Raw genomic sequence first — 24,675 nt, 5'->3', positions numbered from 1 at the left:
TGATATTTTTAGTATTCCTAATTTGTACTGTGGTGCCAGATTTTAAAAATTCTTTTTTCTTTTATTGTTATATTGCTGTGTTTTCTTTGACTGTTTTCCCATTATAAAAGTTTGAATTATTGTAAGCAGAAAAACAGCATTCTCTCCTCTGTTGTCTTTGTAACACTGGGAAAGTTATAATTAGACTTTATAAGTTTGCAGTTATTCTTTTCTGTTCCTTGTTACCATTCTTTTATTGTTGATCAGTATTTCTTTCTGCAGTCTATGAGAGGTTGAAGAATGGGTTGATTTCCACTTTGAAAAGTAAAATTTAGGGCTTCCTGAAGTGGTATTTAAGTAAATGAGGAACAGGCAGATTGCTTGTTTTTTATGGTATCGTAAAAAATAGTTTTTTATGGTACCAGTTACGTTTTTTAGTTACTCCTCTATTTGTTGTAGGCTGAGAAAGTTTTTTTTTTCTTTTTTTGATGTTGATGGTAGTTACTTGTTTTTGGTTATTTTACCTTTAATTTATTATCTTTATTTTCTAAAATCCTGTGGCGCTTGTGAAATTTGTCCATGCAGTTTACCCATTTTATTTTTGGCCTGATTATCATCTTCCCTGACATCTATTAGTCACCATCCATGGAACATTTTGAGGCCTTTTAATATCATTATATTGTACTAGATGCTGTTGGGTATGACAATGAATAAAACAATCTCAACATCATGTGGAAAGATGGACACAGTTTTGCAGTATGATATTTGATATTTGATTTAGTAGCTTTTGATAATTGTACAACCACTCAGAATCTGAGAGATCAAATACAAGTTGCACTTTCTAAAGCCTTGGTTTCCTTTATGTTTGATTTCTAATTTGTGACTATCATGTTTTTAATACAGATACACCAGTTCATCTGCTGTATTTGTATTTTTGTAAGACTGTATATTTCAGCAATATTGGTTTTGTCTAGTAATTTTCAAAGTATACCTCCTTTGCTCTTATTATTTTATATTTTACCTTATTTCTTTGAATTATGTATTGGCAAGTATTTACTCTTGCCAGAGTATTGACTATTCTTATCTGTTGACTAGTGATTAGCTTTAGTCACTAACCCAAAATCCTTTTAAGTGACATTTTTTTAGTTTAAAAAAATTTACAAGTGGTGTATTATTGTGGTTGAATGAGGTTGTAAATGTACTATACATAGGTGGTTAATTGGTTTTAAGAGAAGTTCTAAAAATTGAGACAACAGCACAGCTCAATGGAAAAAATATTTAACATCAGTTTTTTCCTCTGAAGGACTGTAGTCATTTGATTATTAAGTAAGGCTTATACTTGTAGGTCCATTTAATTTCTTCTGTCAGATGACAAAGAAGTGTGTCATGATGAACAGAAAACATGTGCCTTTGTTTTTCAGTTTATACTTTACCTATAGGTGGGGGATTCTCTTAAACTAATTAATAGAGAAAAACCCTATTTTTTGAAGGAGACTTAGCTGAGATGATTGCATTTGTTTGAACCTGATTTAGCTGCATTGTAGTTAACAGTGTGCATCCAAATGAAGATTTCTGACCCACTAAACCTGAAGAGATTAACAGAATTGTTTTGCAGAGAGAAAAGGTGTACTGAAAATGAAAAATATAATCTTTTCTAATTAAATTATAGTTTTCTTAATTATCTTCTTATGTTTCATATTTTAGAAATATGGAAAACTGACCACTTGTACTGGTTGCCGAACACAGTGCAGGTTTTTTGATATGACTCAGTGTATAGGTCCTAATGGATATATGGAGCCATATTGTTCAACTGCTTGCATGAACAGTCACAAGACAAAATATGCAAAATCACAAAGTAAGTTTCAGGTATTTGGAAAGTTAAAAAACCTTCATAACATGACTAATTTCTTAACTACTCTTTCCCCTTAACTTTGTTTTTATACTTGTTTTTAACTGCGTAAACAACTTTATCACATTAAACTTTCTTACTGCAGACTTCTTTTAGTAGTTTTGACCATTCCATATTTCTTTGATTTTCTTTAATTTTAAGTTATTCGTGAAGTTCTGCCCCTGTCTCCATTCTTAGCTAAAATTGTTTTTCCTTCCCAAGATCTAAAATTGAGATCGTTTCATGTATCCATATTTGTCTTAGAGACATGATGTCAGACTCTTCATATTACTTTTTAAGGGGCAAATAATCTTGGAAATTAATAAAAGAATAGTTTACGGAAGCTTCTGTTAAAAATTATTCTCAGGTCAATTAAAATTTTGTTCTAGACTTTTAATCACTTTATAAAGAAATCAGATATGTACCTTTCCTCTCCTAGGTTTGGGAATTATTTGCCATTTTTGTAAGCGAAACTCTTTACCTCAGTATCAAGCCACAATGCCTGATGGGAAACTGTATAACTTCTGCAATTCCAGTTGTGTGGCTAAATTTCAGGTTTGTTATTTATTTTGGGTAACTTTCACTCCCAATAAAAAACACATAGAAAATAAACAGTGTAATATGCTTTATCTCTTTTAAATGTGCTAACTTGTATGTAGTTTGTTGAAGGTCAAATTGCAGGGTAGAGATTATAGAGTCATAGTAGTAGACATAGCTGCAGCAGTTAACCACTTAGCATGGATAATCTAATTGGCTTTTTAATTGTTGTTTATGTTAGAAACTTGAAGGAAAATAAATTTTAGTATAATTAAGCTCAGTGCCTGATGTGTACTGTTTTCTTAGGTGATGGTTTCAATAACGTGACTTTTAAGGGGGATTCTGTTTTATGATAAATAGTTGAAGGACATGGGTTTATTTAGCCTGGAAGTGATGAACGTAAATGTTTTCTTCATATATTAGAAATATACCGTGTAAAATGGGGATGCGACTTGATATAATGGACCCTAATTTAATAGATGATCAGTTTAGGGAGACATTTTTCATTTTTGTAAATGTAAAGAACTTTCTGGCATAGTTCTTCAAAGTTGGATTATGGATAATCTCAGAAGGTAGTATTAATGGGAAGTGTTCAAATGTAAACTCACTGTCTACTTGTAAGGAATAGTTGAAAAGGGAATTTAGCATTAGTTAAGTGGTACAACTGGGTAGGTTTACCTTGCTGTAGGTGAATATTTTGAGGTACTCTGTTTCAAGCTGGTACAAAAAGCGATGCTTCATGATAATCTTCCAGCATTCTACAATGCTGCAGACACTGTGTTCTGTGCTATTTAAATTGAAAATGCAGTCTGTTAAGTATGTTAGAGTAGTTACAACCATTATTAGCATTTAAATTGAGGTGGGTTTTAATTCAGCTGGGTGAATGTTGTTTTTATTAATAAGTTATGTTCTTGACTGAGTTTAGGTAATAAGCCATTTTCAAGACTAAACTTTTATTTTGGAAGTTGGGATCATGGCCGTTGAATACATCCTTAGAGTGGTAAATACTGCTTCTGACTTGTTGGCTTTTCTTAAACCAGAAGTTAAGGAGTAAGGATTAATTAGATGAGAGAACTACAGTGTCTTTGGCATGCTGCTTCTCAGATTTCAACTTTATTTTTAATGTTGGTAAACTGAAATGTTAATAGAAAACGTTTTCACTGCTTTTTAAAATTTAACTGAAACTTGTATTGCCTATGATTTGAAGAGACAATTTGTATATATGTACATTGTATATTTTAAAGAAACACTTAATATACACTCTTATTTCTGGGGAATGTATCCAGATAAGTGTTGGCAGCCTCATCACTGTAACTCTGCATAAAAATGATACAAAGAGGGGCGCCTGGGTGGCTCAGTGGGCTAAAGCCTCTGCCTTCGGCTCGGGTCGTGATCCCGGAGTCCTGGGATCGAGCCCCACATCGGGCTCTCTGCTGCTCAGCGGGGAGCCTGCTTCCTCCTCTCTCTCTCTCTCTCTGCCTGCCTCTCTGCCTGCTTGTGATCTCTGTCTGTCAAATAAATAAATAAAATCTTTTAAAAAAAAATGATACAAAGAATAGAAAAGCAGCATTTTTTCCCTTTCTCTTTATCTTAAAGTGCACCATAGATTTTGAACTTTATGTTTTCATTAGATGATGTTCCCATTTCAAAATAAGGTAATAGGATAGTATTCAATGGACTTAAACAGTTTTTTTTTTTTTTTTTAAACATCAAGGGCACAGTTGCTGGTTTTTTTTTTTTTTTTTAAGATTTTATTTATTTATTTGACAGACAGAGATCACAAGTAGGCAGAGAGGCAGGCAGAGAGAGAGGAGGAAGCAGGCTCCCTGCTGAGCAGAGAGCCCGATGCGGGGCTTGATCCCAAGACCCTGAGACCATGACCTGAGCTACCCAGGCGCCCCACAGTTGCTGGTTTTTATCTAAAAATTTTATTCACCTAATAGTTATTATCTTAAATCTGCATATTTTCTTTAACAAATTTTAATTGTGTTGTATGATATATGCAGAACTTTTGAAAAATGATGTTTTTTTTTGTATAAAGATTTTTTCCAGACTTCATTGCCACCCTGAAAAAATTTTAACTTTTTTATACATTCAGAAAATTATATGTAATGTTTAATATATATTAGAGAATGATAATTAAATATCAGTATACTCACCACTCAGGTTAGAAATGAGAACAAAACTTTTCTTAAAAGATAGATTTATTTTAGAGAGAGAGATAGCATGCCAGGCAGGGAGGCTGGGGGTGCATGGATGTGTGTGCATATGTTGGGGGGGGTGGGTGCTGCCAGAGGGATAGGGAAAGAGAGACTCTCAAGCCGACTCACTGCTGAGGCAGAGTGCTGTGGGAAGCTCAATCCCACGGCTTTGAGATCATGACCTGAGCAGAACCCAAGAGTTGGATGCTCAACTGACTGAGCCACCCAGGTGCCCTTAGAACAAAACTTTTTAAGTCCATATATGCTTATATCTTTTCCTGTTCTGTAAATTGTTTTAACTTTTTAAAATGTAATAAAACTAAGATTATTGGTATCCATTCCAGTCTGTAAATTTTTTTTCTGCTAACTTTATAAAATAAATTACCAGTTTTAAAAAGTATAGGCTGTTTTCACTGATGGACTTGGAATTAAAATGATAGCAATATTGCACATGGGACAAATTTCTACTTAAAATAGCTATTGGAGAGAACTAAGAGCCAGGTTTTTAAAAAATATTTAAATACTAGTTCAGAAGCCAGGTAACCTTAACTATTATTTGCTTAAGTTTTTTTAAAGATTAAAAAAAATCATATTTTGAGCTGTATGATTTTTTTCCTTTTTCATGTTATTTAAAAGTACTGTAGTAGTAATCCTGAATAAAAAGTGAATTTCAATTTTGTAAAACTTAGTATACTAGTAATTTTTAAAGACAGAATTCAGAAATACAACGTTATGTGTTAAGGAAATATTTAAGCAAGAAACATACTATTTTCTAGACCTAATAAAATAAAAATTCTAAAATCTTTATCAGACTCTGTATGTTTTGCTCTTTGTTTTAGGCTCTAAGTATGCAGTCGTCTTCAAATGGTCAGTTTGTAGCTCCAAGTGATATACAGTTGAAATGCAACTATTGCAAAAATTCCTTTTGTTCAAAGCCAGAAATCCTGGAATGGGAGGCAAGTCCTGTTTTGTTACGTATGTTATCTTGCTTAAATGAGAGTCTAGTAAAATAATAATGGTGTTTCCATTTGAAGACCTATTTCTTAGTGGATAAGGATTAGTTCTTCAGATTTTGTGATGATCAAATTATTTACTTTTGTGGGAAAAGCATCAACAAAGGATCTGTTTATTGAAGTCATATTCTCTTTACATTATATTTGTAATAATGTATAGGATGTTACTTTGTTTAGCTGCATACTTGGAGCATCTGTTTGTACTGTGTTTTTCCATTTTACCCCCATCCTTATAAATACTATCTGAACTATAATATTTTGTATTGTCTGCTACCTGTACAAATGAGAAGTTTTTTAGTCATTTACAGTGTTGTCATTTAACATTTTATAATTGTTTTAAGAATTCTAATATAAATTTATTTTATTTTCCCTTTCTCATCACTCTTGCCTTCATCAGTTTATTAATTTACTTTGCCATATATTTTTGTCATCTGCAACACCTGATCATTATTTTTTGTTTAAATAAGGGAGCAGTGATGGATGAATGTATGGACGGATGGATGGATGGACAGACAGGTGGACCTGGCTGAACATTGCATTCTTTCTTTCTTTTAAAAGATTTTATTTATTTATTTGACAGACAGAGATCACAAGTAGGCAGAGAGGCACTCAGAGAGAGAGGGGGAAGCAGGCTCCCTGCTGAGCAGAGAGCCTGATGTGGGGCTCGATCCCAGGACCCTGGGGTCATGACCTGAGCCGAAGGCAGAGGCTTAACCCACTGAGCCACCCAGGCGCCCCTGAACATTGCTTTCTTGATCAGTGGTCATCTTTGGCCATTCTCTCTTTTCACCTTTTTTGAGGGCATGGAATATCTAATAAAATGGTGTATAAGACGTAGTACTAACAGTAGATTGCTCTTGAACTAAAACTTGTTAGTGGCTATTGGGAAGTCACTCAGTAGCTGAGTCCTAGAAGAAACGTGATAACCAGAACCTGACTAATGATTTCTGAAGTACTTTGGAAATCTGAAATTTCATTATTTTAACACTTTGGTACCTAGAAAATTTAGTTTGCTATTTTGTTTGGTGCTTTCTCAAGAGTATTTAAACCAGTTATTCTCGGAGACCTGTTGGTACCAAGTGATGATCTTTAGTGACTAACTCCCTCCTTAAATCATAGCAGGAAAAATGTTGAAGGCCTAGTAAGGATAAAGAAATGGTACGGAATGAGGAAAGAAATCCATGACCAAGTATAGAGAATAAAGTTATATAGGGAATAAAGATCCTGCCTAGATTGAATTTTTATAATATTAGATAAAATTGAGTTCCTTTCTGCCTTCTCCACGTTAGTGCTACCTGGCTTTTATAGTCTTGGTGTTGCTTTTATTTACATGGAGGTTAAGTGTTGGAAGGAGTTAAGAAACACTGTCTGTCAAACTGTGTGAGAGTAGAGCGTGTCACTTAGGCGATTGAGAATTCTGGGGCCTCTTTCTTCTCATTCCATGGTTAGTAGTTGTGTTTTCTTTGTTGCTGTTTTTCCTCTTGTAAGTTCTGTGTCCACGATGGGGCAGTTTTCCATCGATTGCCTTATAACTTGAGTTGCTTCCTAAATTCTTTCACCTTCCTTGTCTTGGTCTTCAGCTATCTTTGCCACATGTTTGATAGATGGATTAGACCCAGTCTGTGTCCTCCGTAGTAATAGAGGGGGAAGAGTGCTCTCCTGGGAATTACAACTGTTTGTGTTTGGCTGGTTTCTGAAAAGTAGCTCTGTCTATTGTAGGTTTGGGGCCAGGAGAAATGAATAATTCTAACCTGGCTCCGTTCAAGGGAACCAACTCAGTCTAAAGTTTAGCAGCACACTGTATGATGGTCCCAGATTGAATACTTTATCCATAATAAGTCTGTTATTATTAGCGGCATTAGGAATGTGATTGAGTCTCCTTGACTATGCTCAACAAAGAATATTTCTTTTTGAGTGAAACTGATGTTAATGTCATATTTCTCATCTTTTTGTAGTTTACCCATGTTGTATCTTCCACTGTTTTTTTCCCATGTCTCCAGTTCCCTTAGCAACACCAGACAGCCATCTTGTTCTAGTGATACTTTTACAATTTCACTGAGTAATTTTGGGGTAGTTAATGGTATTATTGAATTTTGTGGAGTTTTTTCTAAATATAGCAGTGAATTCGTTAAATTAGCTGTTTATAGCCTATAGAAAATGTATCCCCAAGGACTATCAATCACATTAACTAGGTAAATGATTTAACCTTGTTTCTGTAAAAGTGGCTTGTTTATTTCTTAAATTTGTTCTTGAGGTGGTTGTCATATACTTACCAAGGTTCCCATTGTGCATTTAGAACAAAGTGCATCAGTTCTGCAGCAAAACTTGTTCAGATGACTATAAGAAGTTGCATTGCATAGTTACATATTGCGAATACTGTCAAGAGGAGAAGACTCTTCATGAAACAGTAAATTTCTCTGGCGTTAAGAGACCTTTCTGTAGTGAAGGCAAGTGTATATACAGTGTTGTTCATAATTTTTATTAATATTTAATGTTAATTTTTTGCCAAAATATTTTCAAAATATGTAACTACATATGTCCAGAGTAGCTGTACAATTTTAGTGTAGCCAAACCAAAAAAAAAAATTGAATTTGATTTTTTCCCTGACTTGTTTTGTTATTTTAATTTGTAAACCTCTGGGCCTCAAGGTATTTTATCTCTAAAAATTTAATAATCTTTTTTCCCATTAAAAGGAAGGTTTAAAGATGAAAGTATTATAATATGTCATTTCTAAACATAGAGATTGTTATCTGAAAGTTGATTTTCCAAGTGGATTAGAATTATTTTCCACTGGGTTCATTTCCCTGCCCAGCTCTGTGCCTAGCCTACAAAGGTTTTCAGTATACCAGAAAGAAAATCATAAATGTGGCATTACTACAATGGGAAAATACTTCTAGATTTTTAATTTGGGATGCCAGGCAAACACTGGCTCTTGTTATTGTATACTCAAGAATTCTTTACATCTTTTCATCTACACTTTTACTGCTCTGGTACTAGGCAGCTAATTATAGAAATGAACGCCTGTTCTTATTCTAATTCTCCAGAGACAGGTACCAGGATTGTAACTATGGGTTTGGGGCTCTTGTTGTGATTACTTTTCCCCAACTGTCACATTCTTGGTCTAAGCTGACTTTCAGTTTCTATTTCTTTGGCCCCAGGCACTGAACTCTCCCAGCTTTTCTATCCCACTATCCTCATCTGTTGTTTTCCTGTTAGTTTCCCCCCTCACCCACCCACCCTCCATTCACTTTTTATATGGATTTCTGCTGCTGGTTAGGGGCAAGAAAAAGGTTGAAAAATCCTAAATGCCGGCAATATTGAATGACCGAAAACTCAAGATTATCAGTCCATTCAGTTAATGCCTTTGTCTAATACATTATACATTTCACGGGTAAGGTTATGTATATGAGAGGGTACTGCTTATAAAACAAGGCATTCCTGTTTTTATAGGTTTAATTGAGTACATTTCACCTGATGCGAAAGATAACCATATTTCCTGTTAAGGTCATAGCTGTGATGAAAAGTGACATAGTGTTTTCATTGAAAAGATTGATTCTCAGTTAATTTAACTCCACATCTGAATTTTTATGCAGTGAGAATCTTTGTGATTCATAAGACTGAAAATATTGGTGTTGATGGCTGACATACCTACCCATGATTTTGCACCATTTAGATTATATGGATTTTACTAAAATGAATAGACAAGTAGCAGCAAATAGAGAATTGACATATAAGAGTATAATTTTCAGTTGGAGGGACTTAAATCTTGAGGCAATAAAAGCTTAAAAAGGATGTATGTCTTTTTCCTGTTTAGTAATATATCTTGTGTTTTCTCTTAACTATACCTGGTTCTCTCCTGGAACTTGGCAGAAATAACAAAACATGTAATACCTAGTACTACTATCAAAACCTAATTAGAAAGAAAAAACTTTAATAAAGGTAAAAGGTAAAATATTAAAAAGGTTTTTAAATATATTTCATGATAACGGAAAAGAAGTCCGAGGACAGTACTTAAATAATTGCCAAAAAAGTGATAGAAAACAGTTATAATTTGAGTTCACAGATAGGAAAGATAATTTAAAACTAGGTTCAGTAGGGTTTGCAGAGGAGTTATAATTTGAACTCCTTATTAATGAGTGGGTAGGATTGCAGTAGATACGAGTGCAGGGTCATTCTTCTGTGGCACAGCATGAGTAAAAACTATGGAAGCTTATTTAATTCATAGAGATATTGTAGAGATTAAGGTTGATATGTAAAAACACTTAATGCATTCATTATAGTAGATAAAATAAATATTTTATTAAAAGAATAACAAAATCATTTTCTCTGGACAAGTCAATAAACCCAATAAACAAGTTTTACTTCCCTGAAGGTCCATGTAGGGTGACAGGGAAAGATAAGGCTAGAAAATTTGGCTAAAATGCCTACTTATTTGAGAATACTTCAAGTTTTACTTAGTGCTTCTCAACAGTCTACACTGTTTGATTTCTCTAATCTTTATTTGTGGTGTGTTTACTGTGTGATACTTTGGCAAGATTATATTTAAATAGAGCAAACAAAATAGTTACGAGATGTTACTAGATTTGAAAGTCTTAGAACATTATTTGAACACACATGAGATCTTAAAAAATATTCCATGTTCTGTTCCAGTATTTACAGGTTGCTGATTATAGTAGATTTCAGCTTTGATTAGAAAAGGAGGACTTTATATGTGAACTTAGAGACACTTCATAAAGCTAATGATTAATTTGACTTTTATAAGCTGTTTCTCACTTCAAAGATAGTTTTTGATATTTTCTTGTTTTAATATTAAAACCTTATATTTTTCAGGCTGCAAACTATTGTATAAACAGGATTTTGCACGACGTTTAGGATTGAGATGTGTTACTTGCAACTATTGCTCTCAACTCTGTAAGAAGGGAGCAACTAAAGAACTTGATGGTGTTGTGAGAGATTTCTGTAGTGAAGACTGCTGTAAGAAATTTCAGGATTGGTATTACAAGGCAAGTAACTAAAATTTTTTATTATAGCAAGTGCTTTATCCAGTCTTTAATAAAATATTATAGTTATTATCATTATAAATATGGTAACTTATTTATTTTAAAAATGTACATACATTAAGCCCTGCCCAGATCATAGAATTTATTAAAATTTTTGTCGTTTCAGAAGTTTTTCTGTACAACTTAAAGTAGTATTTTTACTTGTTTTATAACTTAGCTGTTACCCAAGAATGGATATATTTTTATTTTCAGCATTATAGTTTAACAAAATGGATTATTTTTCTAAAATCTGTGTACTTATTTCACCAAATAGAAATAGACCACTTTATCAGTGTTGAACATTAGCAGGTAATTGTTTTAGACACTTGGGATGTGTTTTAAAACACTGTGTTCTTTTTTATCTTTATAATTATGGATCTTTGGAGAGTTTCAAATTGAAAATATTTTATGGATAGAGACCAAAAATATTTAATTTGAAACTAAATAAGTGTGTGTGTTTATGTTTCTTATTATAATCTACTTTTAGAAAAGATAAATCACTGTTCGGTCCATTGCATTGGGTTTTTTTTTTTTTTGGGATAAGAAAAATTAGAATAAATTTGGACTTTGTTTGGTCAGATATTACCCAAGAAAAAGTTATTAGTTCATATGCCCGTAACATGGAAAACCATTTCAATGTTAAAATTTCATCATCCTAACTTTAAAACTGAAATATTGGTAAAATGAAACAAAAGGGTAAAATGGTTGAAATATGTAGAATACTATTTAGTTCACTTAATTAAAGTGATTAGTGTTAATATTATTTAGGAAAATTATGAGAATTCTTGGTGTAGTTCTTGAATATCTACAGCTCCACATATCAAGTAATATTTTTTAAATTAAAAGGAAGATGCTTTCCAGGTTTAAGGAGGTTGTAGAGGCTAAGAGTTTTGGTGCAGTTCTAAAATTACTTCATTATTTTACTGTTGATTCTGACTAATTTGTCTTTGCTATTAGGGAGGCCTGGGTGGCTCAGTTGGTTAAGCATCCAGCTCTTTATTTCAGCTCAGGTCAGGATCTCAGTGTCATGAGCCTCCAAGCTCAGTACTGGAGTCAGCTTGAGATTCTTTCTATCTCCTTCTGCCCCTCCCCTGCTCAAGCTCTCTGTCTCTAAAATAAATTTAAAAAGTTTAAAAAAAAATTTTAAAATTGAGGTTCAAATTTTAGAAACACACAGGACAAACATACTAACACCCTCTAACATGCATTTGTTTTAGTCTAATCCAACCTTTTGTTCTATTGAAGACAGTAACAATTTTGGGAAATCATTCAAAATGTACTTGAATAGCTTTAAAAGCTCAGTTTTGTTTAACACATACACTCTCCCCTGTTGGGGAGGTTTTATTTTTGAACATTTGTTTTGGATTCAAAACAGTAAAGGTATTTAGTGGCTACATTATAAAGATGGGAAAATTCCATTTTATTCTTACTATCGGTTACCCTTTTGATCATTTATTTTATAGTTTGAGAGACAAAATTGTTAACCATATGATAAGTATGACTTTCCTATCATTTTATTGTACAGATTTATACCTCATTGTGTAATTGTGAATCCAAACCTTTAATATTTTAAAAACCTTTTTGGACGATTTTGTTTTTTTCCACAGAACATTGAATGTACTTCTCTTTCTTTGAATTCTTCTTGTTTTCCTTTATATTACTTAAAATAGAGAGGTCTTTTGGGTTTTTTTGTTTGTTTGTTTATTCTTTTTTGGGGAAGGACAGAAGTGTTCTTTGGCAAAAGACCACATTATTCTAGATGTTGCCATTTTGTTCCATTTTGCTATTTTTTTGTAAAGGATACTTGTTTCTAATGTTTTTATTTATGCAGTGTTTAATGATGAAATTTTGATGAGGCAGTGCATTTCAGAAATGTATACCAACATGTTGCTTAAATAACCAGTTGTAATTATGTGTTGGTTTAAAGTCAATGTTTTGTACACTAAACACATTTTTTTTATTATTCCTTATTTTAAACCCAACAAATGTTTGTATAATATGCACAATAGCATTATTACATACTATACTAATCTGAGGAGTAAAAGTAAGAGCCTTTTTATCATAATGGTAGGAACTTATAAAGCAAGACATGATGATTTTTCTATGAGCAATGGGAATACCACCTTTGGGATGAAGAGTTGACCCTCCTTATTCATCATGGGCTTCTCTGTGGTGGCAACCAACACGATTTATAATCAAGGAATAACTTTGTTCTGTGTGCTTTCTACTTGAGTCAAATTGTAGATTCTTTTATTTATTTTTTTAAAGATTTTATTTATTTATTTGATGAGAGAGAGAGAGATCACAAGTAGGCAGAGCAGCAGGCAGTGGTGGGGGCGGGGGGAGCAGGCTCCCTGCTGAGCAGAGAGCCTGATGCGGGGCTCGATCATGACCTGAGCCTCATGACCTGAGCCGAAGGCAGAGGCTTACCACTGAGCCACTCAGGCGCCCAAATTGTATATTCTTATACCTCCCATCAGTCTCTTCTGTTCACTGCTACCATCCTGTCATCTTGAAAATGTAACTTGTGTCCCAAACCAAATAATGATTTTTTTTGACCTTTCCTCTTGTACTTTTTAAATTTAAGAACTCAAAAGTTGTAGATTTCATTTCATTATAAATGTCAGTCCAGCTTTTATTAGAAAAATCATCTTTTTAGATTTGCATTTTATAATTAGGTTTATGACTCATTTTAATTTTCGTGAAGGGTTAATTTTAGTAAGGGTGTAAGGCCTGTTTCTAAATTCTTTTTCTTTTCTTTCTCTCTCTCTCTCTCTTTTTTTTTTTTTTGCATGTGGATGTCCATTTGTCCCAGCACCATTTATTGAAAAGTCTGTCTTTGTCCTGTTTGCTTCTGCTCCTTTGTCAGAGACCAGTTGACTGTATTTGTGTAGGTCTCTTTCTGGGCTTTCTATTCTGTTCCACTGAAGTGTTTGCCAGCACACGTCTTTTTTTTTTTTAAGATTTATTTATTTATTTGTATGAGAGAGGGGGAGCACGCGTGCGGGCGGGCGGGCAGGCGGGCAGGCGGGGCGGGCAAGCAAGCGAGGGCCCACACAAACCAGGGGAGTGGCAGGCAGAGGGAGAAGCAGGCTCCCCGCTGAGCAAGGAGCCAGATGCGGGAGTGATCCCAGAATCCTGGGATCATGATCTGAGCTAAGGCAGACACTTAACTGACTGAACCACCCAGGTGTCCCAGAAAAATAATTTTTTAAAACAGTTCCTCATCAGGGAGACTTTAAAAGCAACAGGTAGCCAGTTGTTAATTTGACCTTTAGTCATGAGCTTTTGCTTCCTAACCGGAGGAGCAGATACATTGTTTTTTTCTACACTGGTATCTTTGTGCCTCAATTTTAGAGACTAAATGTAGTATAAATAACTTTACATTTTTGTTTATTTAAATTAAATTTAAATATTTATAATTGCACTTTAACATTTTTAGCTTTTATTTCTTTTACTTGGCAAGATGTTTTGAATGATCTGTGTTTTTTGGTTTGTATAATGGTTTGCATTTGGATTTAAGTAGAGGTTTATTAAATACTGTCTCTTTTAAATTGGAATACAAAATCTGTTGAAATAAATGCAACCAGAAAATGTTGAGAAAAAAGTTAATGTTTTTTTCTTCTCCCAAATTGTTCTTTAGAAAGAAGTAGATTTTACTATTCCTCAAAATAAATGTTTCCAGGCATAATGTGAAACCATGTGGGAGGATAGTTCTTTTGGTCTCTGTAAGTTTGAAATTTTAGGAGGAAAAGGGATTAGTATTGTAATGGAATAATAGCTAGGCATTTGATAATGTGAAGTTAATTCAAAAGACCTGTTTCTCCAGAATATTTCGTAGTAATTCTTCATAGAACTAATAATCTTTTCTTGAATGTTATTACTTCGAATTATAGGTTTTTTTTTGTTGTTGTTTGTTTGTTTTTTAAAGATTTTGTTTATTTATTTGTCAGAGAGAGTGAGCGCAGGCAGACAGAGTGGCAGGCAGAGGCAGAGGGAGAAGCAGACTCCCTGCTGAGCAAGGAGCCAGCTGGGATCAGCCGAAGGCAGCCGCTTAACCAACTGAGCCACCCAGGCGTCCCAAATTATAGTTTTTTAACATGGGTTTTGATTTGCTCTACAAACCAGTAGTGAATGGCAGGCAGCATTCTTTAATGTAAATGCCCTGTAATAGTATAAAAGTATGATTTATGGGGTTTAATCAAATTAATACTTAAGTTTTAGTAAATCTTAGTCATTAAAGTATAGCGGAATAAAAAATACTAGGTTTTTAAATTTTCTCATTTTTTGTAAAAAATTGCTAGAAATAGTGATTTCAAAAAATTCTTTGTTTCTGAAATAATTTTAGAAAGGGAGTGTCTAATATTCTTGCTTTAAATGTGCTTTTTGGGTAACTGAAGAATTCCTATCAGTTGAATGCTTTGCCTATAATTACCTAATCTTTTCAGTGCATTTTTCTTAAGTGAATAACTTAGATAGTAGGAAGTTATAAATAATTAATTTTTAAATGACTGTAAAATCCTCTGTTTCATTCATATTCATGGATTCCCCTCCTCAAAATTAGGTCTGGGGGCGCCTGGGTGGCTCAGTAGGTTAAATCCTCTGCCTTCGGCTCGGGTCATGATCCCAAGTCCTGGGATCGAGCCCCGAATCGGCCTCTCTACTCAGCAGGGAGCCTGCTTCCTCCTCTCTCTCTCTCTGCCTGCCTCTCTGCCTACTTGTGATCTCCGTCAAATAAATAAATAAAATCTTTAAAAAAAAAAAAGTTAGGTCTGATTGGTGAAATAGGAAACAAGTAGATGGGCAAGTTATAAGGATATATATATATATCAACCAAAAGTGAGAATTTGAAACTGCCAAATAATAAGGAACTACATCAGTATAGGCTGAATGACCTATTATAAATTATTGAAGGAGAGATTTCCTGTATTAGCTGAGATGCTGCATTAAGATTTTTGAATTAAGAATTTAGTACCTGCATATTATTTAGGTTTTTTGAACTGGTGACTGCTATCTACTCCACCCCACCCCTCCAATAACAGACAATCTCTGGTTTTCCATAGTGATAAGACGACCATTAAGTAGATGATGAAGTGGTAGTTTTTAAACCAGCAACTTCAGGCATACATCAGTTCTTTTTTTTTTTTTTTTTAAGATTTATTTAGGAGAGTGAGCAAGAGAGTGTGTATCTTCTACTTGGGGTGGTTGGGGTGGGGGAGGTAGGAGCAGAGGGAGAGAATCTCCAGGAGGCTCCGCCCCAACTAGAGTCCATCTGGGGACTCTGATGCATGAGATAACCTGAGCCGAATGCTCATCTGACTGAGCCACCCAGGCATCCTATGCTTTGGTTGTTATGCTGTAGAAATGTTAAGCTTTTCTAAGAGTTCTCTCCTGTGGTTGGGTGGGAGTGATTTTGGTAAGGAATCATGGTCATTTTTAATGCTGTTTTCCAATTAGCCATTGTATTTTAAGCTCAATTCCAAACACTTTACCCAGAATTTGCATGAGTTGCTATAAAAGAAAAAACCAAATGGAAAAGAGGTTCACAACTTCTAAGACTTTGATTATGGCATTGAACTTGGAGTTAGTATTGAGTACTGTTACAACTTTCCGTTTGAAAAAATATATACATATTTTATTTCCATTTGCTAATTGGCATTACTTTTGCTCCTTGGGTACAGAGAAATCATCTATATTTGTTTTGAACCTTCTGGAAGAAAGCTTCAAATATTGTTACTACAAAATCCAAATGTCTATAATTATAAAATAATGAAGTGATTTCATTGTTCAGATTCTTTGAGTAGAATGTACTTGGCTTCATGTCTTTGGCCTTCTAAATTATTGTGTAAATGGAAGTATTTTAAGAATTAGAATAGTATATGTAGTGATTTGAATACATTTATACAAATTGATTTTGGTTTTAGATGTTACATTGAGAACCTTCTTGCAGCATTTTACTTCTATTGGGGTTTTTATTCTCTAGTTATTTATATTAACTCATTTGGCTTTCCATTGTCTATATAACTTGATAAACTAAATAAAGCCCAGTTTTTTATTTGGATTGTCTGCTTGGAATCCTGTCTCTGCATTTTTAATATTTGACCTTAGACAAGTCACTTTGTTTCTAGTATTATGGTAGGATTATAGAGAGTAGATATAACATGCTGGGCTTTTATTTTTCAGGTTCTCAATGAATGAGAGGTAACTGGGCTACAGCTTCACTTTTACTATATTCTTGCACTGTTTAGACTCAATAATTAGAATGTTAAGCTTTTGATTTCTTCCTTTGTGCTTTGTCTTTGAGTATAGAGTATAAAAAGGGAACCAAACATTGAAACTTTGAATACTTGAAGGTTATTTTAAAGAACACTTTTTGGGTGGTGACCAGAACCTTTTTCATTATTGAGTAAAATATGACCTAGTTGATAATAAGTGCTAATGTTACTGAAGTTACCACATAATATTACCAGCTGTATAAAATTTGAGCTCACAGTTTTTGGACAAGAGATGTGATATTGGCATCACTTAATAGTCATAATCTATATTATAAATCTTCATTCATTTAACATTTATTCAGCAGGAGAAATACCTGACCTGGAGAAAAAAAAGAGCCTGTGTTCTAACCTTGGGGTATGTTTGTTATATAAGACCTGTTTATCAACACAATCATTTGTTAATATTCCTGACTAGGAATTTTGACATAGTATTTATTCATAGAACTCCTATTGAGAAATAAAGTGAGAGATTTCAAAACCCACAGTATAGAACTATAGATTATTTAGGTAATGAGGAAAGGCTACATGATTATTATGAATTTAATATGTATTGCTTTATCAAAACTCCAAAGTTGTTAAATGAAAGGGTAATTTAAAAAATATAGTAACTTATTTCTTCTCTAACTGGATCAAACACTTAATTATGAAAAGAACTGTATTTGGAATTAATCATTCATATGATTTGGTCCACATATTGATCAAATTGTTAAGAAATAGTGAAAATGGGTAAAATCGAGGGGACATGGGTTCACTAAAAAGTGAAAATCTGTCCCTGCATTATGGATTCACCACCATAAGGTTTAGTGTTTTACGTATGAATTTTACTAGTTGGGGCTGATGGTTGACTTAAAATACAACTTTTTTAATTAATTAAAGACTTGAGTATTTTAGAACATGAACTTAAAATTCTTGTTAATAGTTAAATCTACTTTAAATAAAGCTCTTTAAATTTATTAAACTGTTGAAAATACTTCAGCTTCCATGATTTTCTCATAAGAGCTTGCTTCTTTAATAAAGCTCTTTAAATTTATTAAACTGTTGAAAATACTTCAGCTTCCATGATTTTCTCATAAAAGCTTGCTTCAAAATTTTTCTGGTCTTACGCAACTACTACTACTACCTTTTTTTTTTTTTTTTTTTAAAGATTTTATTTATTTATTTGACAGAGATCACAAGTAGGCAGAGAGAGTGGGGGGGGAGTGAGAGGGGCGGGGGGAAGCAGGCTCCCTGCCAAGCAGAGATCCCGTTGTGGGGCTTGATCCCAGGACCCTGGGATCGTGACCTGAGCTGAAGGCAGAGGCTTAACCCACTGAGCCACCCATGCGCCCCTGGTCTTATACAACTTCTTTAAATTGATTTATCTTGAGCTATCAGTTGAACACAGGAAATCTGTTTATTAATTAGAGATTTTCAGTGTAATCTGATTGTAGGAAACTTCTACCAGTATATCATTAGGGTCCTCAAAATTATTTAAAAATATTAAATGTATTGTACCAGTTTGGTCTACCAGTGTTCACTTTTTTTGGTTATCCCATCTTTGTAATGCTGGTCTTTAACTGCTGGTAAGTATAGAAAGGGATTTTGACAATTACTAAATTGCTACATTTTTTTTCACTTTTATTGTGGATTTTTACTTTATGTTTATGATTTTATTTTTGTCAGAAACTTTTATCATGTTTGGCAATAATCACTGATAAACTTTTAGAAATCTTTTAAAGTACATGTCTGACTTTTAAATTTTCTAATTTGAAATGTCTGATGACTTCCTTTTTTTATTAAGGCTGCAAGGTGTGACTGTTGTAAATCTCAAGGAACACTTAAAGAGAGAGTGCAGTGGCGTGGAGAAATGAAACATTTCTGTGATCAACACTGCTTACTCCGTTTCTACTGTCAGCAGAATGAGCCCAACATGACAACTCAGAAAGGACCTGAAAACTTACATTATGGTATGTAATAATTTAGGTAGTAACTTGAAAAACCTGTATAGCAGTGTTTAGTTTCTTAGATCTGAATTTTATTCATGATAGTGAATAGTTGATTTTGGATATAGTTTAAAGGCAACTTCCATAGTTTGGGTGGAAGTGCCCCATATATGATGTTTCTGTAGATGGATTGTTTTTTATTCTCTTTTAAAAATTTAGTGCTAGTTGAAAAAAAGAGCAATTTTAAATGAAGACCATTTTAGGAAATAGTATGTGCCGAGAGTAGTTGGGAGTAACAGTGAAAACTCTTTGGGAGTTGTGACTTAATTAAGAGTTAAGCATAAGAACATAGTATTGACCCCCAAACAATGAGTATTTTCTGAGGACAAAATGGGAAAAGAGTTCCACTTATTTAGCTTTGTATTTCAGCTCTCAAATTTGATATTCTTAAAATAGCTTACAATGTTTTCTTCATTAACTGTTTTAAAAAATCAGTAATATTTAATGAGAAATACAGATTCAGAACATTCTGAAGAAAGTGATTCTTGTCTTTTTTAAATTTGTTTGTTTTTAGATCAGGGTTGTCAGACGTCCCGAACCAAAATGACAGTAAGTATTGCTTAAGTAAAGTGTTATATTGATTTTGTAGTGTGGGCATAAATTAACAGTCCAGTTTGATCATAATAAAAGATTTTTACTTTCCTCCACTGGGACAGTTGAAGTATTTAGGTTAATTATCTAGTATTAAAACAGATACTTTGATATATGCTAAGGTATACAAAGGTGAATAGGAGATAGACATATAAATTGTATTTGAATTGAAGTCCCATCACCTTTTTTTAAAAAGATTTTATTTATTCATTTGAGAGAGAGAGTGAGCGTGAGCAGAAGTCGGAGGGAGGAGTAGAGATACAAGCCACATGGGGCTCATTGTATCTCTTCCTGGTGACTGTGAAAAAGCTTCAGAACAGTTGAGTAGAAGGTTGCCAGATAGACACTGATGAAAAGTAGAAGGAATGTGCTAACGGCATGCATAACTATTCAGGAGGGCCAAACTTGAGCACCTGTGGTGGAATCATGGAAAATGAGGTAAAAGAATAAGCTGGGCCAGATTATTAATGGCTTTGAGTTTATGTTTCTCAAATAGGTATCTGAAGGTCTATGTTGGGGGCCAGGATTTACAAGTTTTTAAATAATGAGTAATAATTCTATAACGTGTCCTGTGGGTTTTTTTCTTTAGTCTTTGGTGTAATACATCACATTCTGCTTTTATGTTAGCATTTGAAGAATTTTTATAGGTTGAAAGTGTCCCTTTATCTGTAATGAATAAAGAGAAGCAGCAACGTTTTGGTACATTTTGAGGCACAGTGAGCCTGTCTTCTTGTATGCCAAGTAACAATAATCACCAGTGTTGGAATACTGGTATTTCTGGCATCCTTACCAAGGGAAGCCTTATAGGAGTAATTTATTGGCATTAAGTCTCTGAGCTAGTTTTTATCCTGATAAGAAAGAATAAATCAGTGGTTCTTAGGTCTGGCTATACATTTGAATCACCTGGGGAGTTTTCAGAAATTTCCGATGCCTAGGCTCCAACTCAGAAATTCTGTGTTTTTGGAAAGTTCTTCAGATGATTTTAATATGTAACCACAATTTAGAATCATTGACATAGATGAATAATTGGTGATCTACATTATTCTGTTCAGTTTTTGCTTTTGATGTTAATAGTTAAGAATCCTAGGTAAGTAAGAGTGCTTTCTCCTTTGCTTTCCTCCCCTATATGTCATACCCCCCTTATGGAAATGTATTTAAAATCGGATAATTCAGAAATACTTTAAAGTATTCAGCTGAATCATCTCATTTTAATACCAGACACTTTTGTCCATGACTGAAAAATATAAAGATGGTCACTCCATATTTTGTTAACTTCGTGTAGCTGTAAGGCAACTTACAACCTTGTTTCAAATATATAAGCTTTTGACCAAGGCTTTAAGGCCTACCTTCTGTCAGTATAATATCAAATCTTTTTTCCTCACATAGCACTTGAACCACATTGTATGACAGACAGAAGGGTCTAGGGAGGGGTAAGTCAGTGTGCCACTGCAATTATTGCCTTTTGTCTTATAAAAGCCCTCTCCCATCTTTTCCTTGTAAGCTTTTGAAATCTTTTTAATTCCCAACCTATAAACTTCAAAGGGTGAAAGCTTAGCTGTATAATTTTGGACAAGCCCCTTTACACAAGTTCTTTGTGTGAATTTCTTGTTTGTAAAATGGGATGAAGATAGTGCCTATTTCAGTATTATCACATAGTAAGTATTAAACACATAGTAGCTGCTATGTTCCAGACCTCATAAAAGCAGTATGTATAGTAGTTTAGAACATAGGCTTTGGTGTTAGGTGAATTTACTTGAATCCTGACCTTAGAACTTTTAGCTTTATCGTCTTTCCCGGGTTGTGTAACTTCTTTTTTTTTTCTTCTTTTTTTTTTAAAGATTTTATTTATTTGAGAGAGAGAGCATGAGAGGGTAGAGGTCAGAGGGAGAAGCAGACTCCCCGCAGAGCTGGGAGCCCCAATCGGTACTCTATCCCAGGGCTCCGGGATCATGACCTGAGCCGAAGGCAGTAGCTTAACCAACTGAGCCACCCAGGCGCCCCCGGGTTGTGTAACTTCTGAGCCTTAGTTTTCTCATCTGTAAAGTTGGAGTGATTAAAAGGCTTACCTCTTGTTCTGTTAGGAGAATTAAATAACTCATTTCATGAGTTACATAAATTTGGTGCTTCATGTAATGTCTTAGTCCATTTGAGCTGCTATAGCAATACCATAGTTGAGGTGGCTTACAAACAAATTATTTCTCACAGTTCGGAGGCTAGGAAGTCTAAAATCAAGTTGCAAGCAGTTAACAGTGTCTGGTGAGGGCTTGCTTCCAGGTTTATAAATAGTCATCTTTTCACTGTCTTCACATGGTGGAAAGGGGTGAGCATCTCTAGGATTTCTATTATGAGGGCATTAATCCCATTTATGAGGCCTCTGCTCTCATGATATAATCCCCATGTATTGGCCACACCTTCAGATACCATCACATTGAGTATTAGATTTCAACTTATGAATTTTGAGGGGTACACATTGTAGCACATAGTCTCTGGCATGAAGCAAGTACTGAACAGATGGTAGCTTTTGTCATTATAATTTTATTTTGGGCCCTCCTTCAGTATTCATTATAAATAGAAGGAGATCTTGCTTGTTGACAAGCAAAAAAGTAAGAAGTATTATCAAGTGTAGGTCTTCACCAGGTGGTGTAGTTTAATTGACATGATGTAATGTTTCTAAATTACAGGAGGTAAAACATCGAGTAATCTACGATATATATGATTTTAGACCCCTTGTTCATATGTGGGGATTCTAGGGTATTTTCCAGCTTGGACCAAGCTTACCTAGTCTTAGTATATAGTAGATACTCAATTCCGATTTGTTAAATTATTCTTCCCATTTTACAGTTGAGGAAATTGAGACAAGAGTCACTTGTCTGATGTTACACAGCAGTAGTTTTAGGACTAAGTTCTCTAGCTACTTGTTCATAGCTCTTTTACTTAGCTGATTAATAATGTAGTTTGAAATCCTGATGAATCTAGAATAGTACCGGCCCCTTTGCCATATACATTATATAAATAATATACAAATGAGATATCTACCTGAAATAGTCTTTTAAAAAATTTGTATCTTTCCACACCTTTAAATATGCACAGGTAAATTTATTAAACAGTAAGTGCCTTAAGTACAGTTGGTCATCATTCATATTTGCAAATTTTTACCTGTTCTCTAAAATTGTAACCCCTAAATCAATACCCATGGCACTTCCAAAGAAATTTGCAGACATGTGCAGAGTGGTAAAAAACGTGAGTCTCCTGAGGCATAGCGCATCTTCTTGTTGAGGTGGAACAAGGCAAGGCTTCCCCCCCCAACTTTTTTTTTTTTTTAAAGGTTTTTATTTATTTATTTGACAGACAGAAATCACAAGTAGGCAGAGAGGCAGACAGAGAGAGAGGAGGAAGCAGGCTCCCTGCCAAGCAGAGAGCCTGATGCGGGGCTCGATCCCAGGACCCTGGGACCATGACCCGAGCCGAAGGCAGACACTTTAACCCACTGAGCCAGGCGCCCCAAGGCTTTCCCTTTTTGTCTCACCTCATCCTATAAGCAGGTGTCCTTGTCATAGTCAATTAGTACCACCTTTTGCATATTTTGTCTTTTTATTTTTTGTGATTTTGCTTTATAAAAATCCACTATTAATGCATAGTATTAAAAAGCCCTATCTGATGTTCCTAAACAGAGGAAGGCTGCTCTGTGTCTTATGGAGGAAATAATGCATATTAGGTAAGCTTCATTCAGTTGGCAGTGAGTTTAATGTTTGTGAATCAACAATATGTTACACTTAGAAAAAGGAATAAGAAATAAACCAGTCTGCAGATGAGGCAACTCCTGAGTACTGAAGTAAAAATACATGGTGAAGCTATGGAAAAGAAGGAAGAGTGATTATATTTATGGATTCATGGACTTAGGACTAATAAAAAAAAATGAAACGCCTCTTTCCGAAGTTTTCAGCTTATATACAACATGTATGTAGGATCAGGAAAATGTTGAACTTTCTTGCCTTCTGCTGGCTAGCTCACACATTTCAAGCAAAATGGTATGAAAAATATTAAACTTGGATGTGAGGTGGGTTTTGCTGATCAGGACCAGGATGCTTTGGAAAAGATACACAGTCAAGAAGGTTTTCAGTGCTGATGGGACTGGCTTGCTTTCACAAGATCAGTGGCAAATGAATGTATAGGATACAAGTGGTCTCCAAAGCCCCTGACTTTAAATCATTTAGAAACCATGCAGCCTTGCTGTTGTGTGCCAATGTCAAGGATAACGTCAAACTCCCCTCCCCAGCTCTCCCCTCCCCCCCTGCCTGGTACGTAGAGCCCCAAATCCATGAAAACTCCAGGGGGAAAAACTGAAGTATATGCCAGTCCACTGGAGGTGGAACAAAAAAGCATGAATGGTATCTAAAATATTCTGTGATTGGTTCTTCAAGTGCTTCATCCTAGAAGTTGAACATTGTCTCCACCATGAAAACCTTGCATTTGAAGTTTTTATTACTGGATAATTTCCATTGCCTTGAATAACTCAAAAATGCCTGTCTCAGTGTAGTTCTCTTTATGCCCCCAAACTCTTTCTCATCCAACCCCTCAATCAGGGCACAATTAAAGCTTTTAAGACCTACTTCATGAGAAAGAGTTTGGGGCTCTAGCAACAACAACAACAACAAAAACCTCACCCTGATAGATTATTGGAAGTTAGTCATCATCTGTAACATTATTTAGGACAGCATCAAGCAGGCTACCCTGAGAAATTGTTGGGAAAATGTTTGACCAGGCTGTATGAAAAATTTCAAAGTTTTTGAAGGTGTCACAGAAAATTAAAAAAAAAAAAAGTGTTAAAGACGTAATGTATATTGCACCAAGTAAGTGAAGAAGGCTTTGGTGCTGTGGAGGAAGTTCGGTAGAGAAGGCAGTAGAGCCCACCGATGAAGACCTTGGCTAGATGGCCAAAGAAGGCATCAGATTCAGTGATGAAAGTCAGCCCAGGACTCCTAACAGTGGCCAAAATATTGGAATACTGGAATGGAATATTCCAATATTCAAAATATTGAAATGGAATTCTGCCTTGGGAAGAATTGTCAGTGACATGGAAGGATATGACCCTATGCTTGAACAAAGCCTCCAATTTGAGTACCACTGTGGTTACCTCTTTTATAAAGACGCTTAAAAGATTTGAGGTGAA

The 24,675-nt window shown here is 34.5% G+C and overlaps 1 protein-coding gene across 1 annotated transcript in view; it reads left to right on the top strand.

The window, feature by feature from the left end:
* Positions 1-24,675, top strand: part of ZMYM2 (zinc finger MYM-type containing 2) — a 113,432-nt gene that overhangs the window by 57,936 nt on the left and 30,821 nt on the right. The window contains exons 8-14 of the mRNA XM_080798286.1: positions 1,684-1,834; positions 2,307-2,422; positions 5,445-5,561; positions 7,915-8,065; positions 10,449-10,621; positions 18,713-18,878; positions 19,429-19,463. Of these exons, the coding sequence (XP_080654412.1) occupies positions 1,684-1,834; positions 2,307-2,422; positions 5,445-5,561; positions 7,915-8,065; positions 10,449-10,621; positions 18,713-18,878; positions 19,429-19,463 (909 nt within the window). The remainder of the gene's footprint in view (positions 1-1,683; positions 1,835-2,306; positions 2,423-5,444; positions 5,562-7,914; positions 8,066-10,448; positions 10,622-18,712; positions 18,879-19,428; positions 19,464-24,675) is intronic.

Source organism: Martes martes, assembly GCF_963455335.1.
Source record: "Martes martes genome assembly, chromosome: 3".
NCBI lineage: Eukaryota > Metazoa > Chordata > Mammalia > Carnivora > Mustelidae > Martes > Martes martes.
The sequence above is the reverse complement of the archived record's forward strand: the minus strand, read 5'-3'. Positions and strand labels throughout refer to the sequence as shown.